We start from the raw sequence: 5983 nt of genomic DNA on the forward strand, positions 1-5983 counted from the left end.
CAGGTGGCCCAAGAAGAAATAATTCTTAACAGATTCATGGAGTCCTTTGAATAAGTGAGAATGTCCAAATATTTCACATTTGAGATTTGGAATGACATTGTGAGAACAGGATAACGACAAGGGAAAATCTCTTGGATATCAGAGTTATCACAAAGTTTAATAAATGGAGTTATGTAAATTATACAAGGGGTTAAAAAAATAGAAATTACAAGAAAAAAAAATGAAAGAGGCATGTTCCACTTCCACAATCTGATCAATGTATCTCAACATTTGGATCAGGCTTTGGGCCCTGCAATCATGGGCACTTCTTCAGTGCCAGGACAATTATCCCTTTTAGAGTTGTCATCCTAGAGAATCTCATCAGAGCCTCCTTTATGTCTTTATTCCTCAGGCTGTAGATGAACGGGTTCAGCATGGGCGTAACAACTGTGTACATAACTGAGGCTACTGTATTTGAGTGGGAGCTCTTGGTAGCAGCAGAGCTAAGGTACACTCCTAGGCTCGTACAATAAAATAAAGAGACAACTGAGAGGTGAGATGTACAGGTGGAAAATGCTTTATACTTGCCCTGAGCTGATGAGATCCCACATATGGAGGAAACAATCTTAGAGTAAGAGTAAAGGATACCAATGAAGGGACCAGCAGCCAGCAATATGGCTGCAAAATACATCACCATATTATTGAGAAAGGTGTCAGAACATGCAAGTTGGATCATCTGGTTGAGTTCACAGAAAAAGTGGGGGATTTCCACCTCTGTGCAGAAGGACAACCGCAACACCATGGAAGTGTGTAGTAAAGAATGAAAGACACTCAGGATCCAACATACCAGAACCAGCAGTCCACAAAGCCAGGGGTTCATGATGACTGTGTAGTGCAGCGGGTGACAGATGGCCACAAAGCGGTCATAAGCCATCACAGTCAGGAGAAACATGTCTAATCCTGTAAACAGCATAAAAAAATACATCTGTGTGATGCAGCCTGCGTAGGTTATGACTTTGCTCTGAGTCTGAATGTTCCACAGCATCTTGGGGATGGTGGTGGAGGTGAAACAGATGTCTACAAAGGATAGGTTGGTGAGGAAGAAGTACATGGGGGTGTGGAGGTGGGAGTCAGAGTGGACAGCCAGAATGATGAGCAGGTTTCCAAACACAGTGATCAGATACATGGAAAGGAAAAGCCCAAATATGAGGGGCTGCAGTTCTGGTTTCTCTGAAAATCCCAGAAGCTGGAATTCTGAAATTCCTGTGTTGTTTCCTGGGTCCATGTGTTGTAGGTGACTACCAGCACAGAGGGAAGTAACAGAATTAATTTTTACACAAATAGTCCTTGCTCACATTGTGGAAATGCAACAATTTATATTTTCCAGTTAAGAAAGTAATCACAGTATTTTGTGAATGAATTTGGGCCCCTTAAGAGGATCCCTAGTTCTCTCTGATTAGTAATTTTCATCAAAACATCAGATGTTTCCCCAAAAGGTCCACAAAAGGATATTTTACAGTTTCAGTAAGAAAATATTTCATGCATTTGAAAAATACATACTATGTCGACCATGTTTTTGAAATTCTAGTCATAAAGTAGTGGGTGTTGAAAAGCAAAAGTCCCTACAATTCAATGATGGTGATAGGGTAGATGCATATGTAAAGATTAAGTAATCATGATATGGGAAGAGATGATATGAACAGAACAAAAGCAGGTTAAGGGAAAGAATGTGTCAGGTGTTATGTTGGGTGTTCAGTCAAGGTTAGCTAAGAAGGTGATCTTTGAAATGAGACTTCATGGAAGAGTGGGTGGAAGAGAGGAGGTCTTCCTGATAGAGGAAAGAGCTAGTACAAAGGCCCCAAGGAAGTGCTTCTGTCAGAAAATCAAGGCACAAAAGGAAGCCTGTGTGTTGAGGGGAATGGGCAACAGTGATAAGAGGTGGTGGCAGTGGATTTTGTAGAATCATGTGGTCTCATACCTGCTTAACATTCAAGACTCAGGGTCTTCCTTGTCCACACTGTGTACCTCCTTTTTATGATCTGGTTGCATCAACCTCCGATCCATTGAACATCCCTCCTTAGTAACTTCTGTTATTGAATTTGGCCTATGTATTATAATTGGCATCTTGCAATAGAGGAGCCTGTGCAACCCTACTCTGAGGACTGCTCTCACTCATCAAGATGTCCACAGGCATGTGCACAAACACAAAAACGGTGTCACTTACATACAACAGAGCACACCAGGTTCTCCTTGTGTGTGTTACTTCTAAGTCCTTCTTACCTTTCCTCACCCACTCCAACACAGTGTTTAGTGTATGAATGCATATGCATCATATTACCTTTCCCACAAAGAGTGTAGAAATAGTATCCAGAAATTCCTATTCAGAGCTTCTCTGGGATAAATCATCTTGGGGCTCCATTTTGTAATGGCCATTTTCTGACCTGTGTGCAAAGAAACAAAAAAATGTGCTCAATATTTACAGTCTTTTCTGATTCCATATACATTTTAGATAATTTGTTCCATCTCTGTGAAAAATGCTGGTGGTATTTTGATAAGGATTAAGCTGAGAGTGTATATTGCTTTGGGTATCATAGACATTTTAATAATATTTGCTCTTTCAATCCATGAGTATGGAATGTCTTCCAATTCTTTGTGCCTTCCTCAATTTCTTTCACAAGTATTCTACAATTTTCAGACCACAGACATTTTACCTTTTTGGTCAGGTTTCTTCCTAGATAACTTATGGTTTTTGATACAACTGTAAACAGCTAAGAGACACATGATTTATATCACTCATCATCAGGCAAATACAAATTAAAACCACAGTGAGATACCACCTCACACTCTTCACAAAGGCTAAAATTAACAACTTGGTAGACAACAGATGTTAGCCCAGATGCAGAGAAAAAGGCACCCCCTCACACTGTCTGTGGGAATGCAGACTGGTGCAGACATTCTGGAAAACAGTATGGAGGATTCTGAAAAAAATAAAAATAGAGCCAACATATGATTCGGCAATTGCAGTGCTTGGTATTTCTGCAATGGATACAAACATCGTGATTCAAAGGGGCACATCTGGGGCGCCTGGGTGGCTCAGTGGGTTAAGCCACTGCCTTCAGCTCAGGTCATGATCTCAGGGTCCTGGGATCGAGTCCCGCGTCGGGCTCTCTGCTCAGCAGGGAGCCTGCTTCCTTCTCTCTCTCTCTCTGCCTGCCTCTCAGTGTACTTGTAATTTCTCTCTGTCAAATAAATAAATAAAATCTTTAAAAAAACAAACAAACAAAAAAAAACAAACAAAAAATAAAACAAAGGGGCACATATGTCTCAATGTTTATAGCAGCCATGTCCACAATAGGCAAAATATGGAAAGAGCCCAAAGGTCCATCCACAGATGGGTGGATAAAGATGTAGTATATATACAAAATGTAATATTACTTGGTCATTAAAGAATTGAATCTCACCATTTGCAAAGAACTGGAGGGAGGTAGCATGTATTATGCTAAACAAAATAAGTCAGAGAAAGACAAATACTATATGATTTCATTCATAAGTGGAATTTAAGAAACAAAATGAATAAACATAGGGTAAGGGAAGGAAACATTTTTTTAAAAAGATACAAACAGAGATGGAGAGAAATCATAAGAGCCTTTATAATAGGACAGAAACTGATGGTTGCTGGAAGGGAGGTCGGTAGGGGGTGACGGGATAATTGGGTGATGGTCATTGAGGGCACTGGATGGAATGAATACTGGGCATTATATGCAACTGATGAATCACTAAATTATACCTCTGAAACTAATAATGCACCCTATGTTAATTCAATTGAATTTAAATAAACATTTTTTAAAAGCAGTGGCAAAAAATTGTGTTCAATAAATAGATAGGGAGAAACAGACAGAGTGAGGGAGAAATGAGAAATACATAAAGAGTAAAATTATCTAATAAGCTCAGTTTTTCTGAAAGACTACAAGGAGGGAAAGCTTTCTTGGTGCTAGCAGCATTCAGTCTTTCTTACATACCATTTTTAATCATCAAAAATAATAAGAGCAAAATAAGATTTGTTCACAACACAAAGTAGTACCATCTTTATAGTGTGAATTCCATTATAGATTGAGAGAAAAGAGAAAAATAAACCAACATTTCACAAAACTTGGGCATTTTTATTACCAGAGAGAAGACTGAAGAAGACTTTTTAATTTTCTTCCTGTGCCTTTTCCATATTTATTTGACCCATGTTTTTTTGTTTGATTTCATAGAGGATGAGGTGAACCTTTTATCACTTTTTTGTGTTATATTTTTGTTTTTATTTGTTATTCTTAGCTTTTGGAGACAGTCACTTTCTTGGCAAGTCTGATGAACATAATGGGTCTATGTTCTTGTCCAACATGCAAGACTCTGTGAAATTCTACACACCCGGAGGCAATCTATCCTCTACTCTGAATACTTTTTGTGTGACTTATCTGAGGACATTAAATCAGACTCAGATTTATCTCACTGTGCTCTTGTCTGGCACTGCGAGGTAAGAACCAAAGGAGCAGGGACATCACCTTTGTTGTTCATGTTTTTCTTTATGGGTGTGTATGCATATACACTTATATAGAAACAAATTGAAGAAAATGGGACATTATGAAATCCAGAGAATGACAGAGGTGGTAAAACCAGGTTAACAAGAGAAGTTTCCGTACAACTGTATTCAACAGTTGAAAAGAGCTTTGATAACTAACTGGAACAGGTTCTACAGGAGCAGTAATTCTACAAAATCAGCATGGATGAATATTAAAAATCCCCATGACATTGAAATAAATGTGTGTTACATATAAGTTCTTAGAAATTTTTGTAACATAGCATATGCTCTTTTAGTATATGTTGAATGAACCAGGAATTAAGTCTCCTCATATATGGGCATTTAATATATGACAGAGCTGCATTTGAATTTCATTGGAAAAGATTGGATTGTTGAATGGAAGTTGGCACAAACAGCTTTCTCTGTGGAATGAATTTCAGTGGTTCCTCATCTCACACATCTTACAAAAACAGAAGGAGTAAACCCTTGATATAAGAATAACCATTCCATTTTCGATACACACCTAGAATGAAATGAAATCCACAAGTGGGCAAACCATAATATAGGCAAAAATTTCAGAAGTAAAAATATAGTATATTTAACTAAATAACATTTAAAACTATTTTATGGCCAACAGTATCTAACTAGAAGTCAATAGAGAAACAGATTTACAATAATTACTTGAAATGCTGATAATTGTAAATAGGCACATCATATGTGAATGTATAGTAATAATAGATAAATGAACATGGTGATCAAATACATGAATCTTAACTAGGGTTCAGTATTTGTTTAAAAAATCTACAGAAATCTCTCTCATACTCATCACCCTGAGAAAACACTCAAGGAGCTATCACATTGGTTGGGTTGGTATTTTTTTTTTTAATTTTCAGCATATTTTATTTAACCCACTATGCCCAAAATATTATAATTTCAGCATGTGACCAAGATAAAAGGTTATTTTTTTTAATTTTTTTAAATTTATTTATTTTCAGCATAACAATATTCATTATTTTTTTTACCACACCCAGTGCTCCAGGCAATCCGTAACGTCTATAATACCCTGCAATTGCACTCCTGGGTATTTACCCCAAAGATACAGATTGAGTGAAAAGAAGGGCCATCTGTACCCCAATGTTTATAGCAGCAATGGTCATGGCCGCCAAACTATGGAAAGAACCAAGATGCCCTTCAACGGACAAATGGATAAGGAAGATGTGGTCCATATACACTATGGAGTATTATGCCTCCATCAGAAAGGATGAATACCCAGCATTTGTAGCAACATGGACAGGACTGGAAGAGATTATGCTGAGTGAAATAAGTCAAGCAGAGAGAGTCAATTATCATGTGGTTTCACTTATTTGTGGAGCATAGCAAATAGCATGGAGGACATGGGGAGTTAGAGAGGAGAAGGGATTTGGGGGAAATTGGAAGGGG

The 5983-nt window shown here is 37.9% G+C and overlaps 1 protein-coding gene across 1 annotated transcript; it reads right to left on the minus strand.

The window, feature by feature from the left end:
• Nucleotides 1-295: 295 nt before the first annotated feature.
• Nucleotides 296-1264, minus strand: LOC132010387 (olfactory receptor-like protein OLF4). Its single transcript, XM_059388260.1, has one exon. It carries the CDS (start codon nt 1262-1264, stop codon nt 296-298), a length of 969 nt encoding a protein of 322 aa, XP_059244243.1.
• Nucleotides 1265-5983: the final 4719 nt, after the last annotated feature.

The sequence above is a fragment of the Mustela nigripes genome, chromosome 2 (genome assembly GCF_022355385.1).
Source record: "Mustela nigripes isolate SB6536 chromosome 2, MUSNIG.SB6536, whole genome shotgun sequence".
Classification (NCBI taxonomy): domain Eukaryota; kingdom Metazoa; phylum Chordata; class Mammalia; order Carnivora; family Mustelidae; genus Mustela; species Mustela nigripes.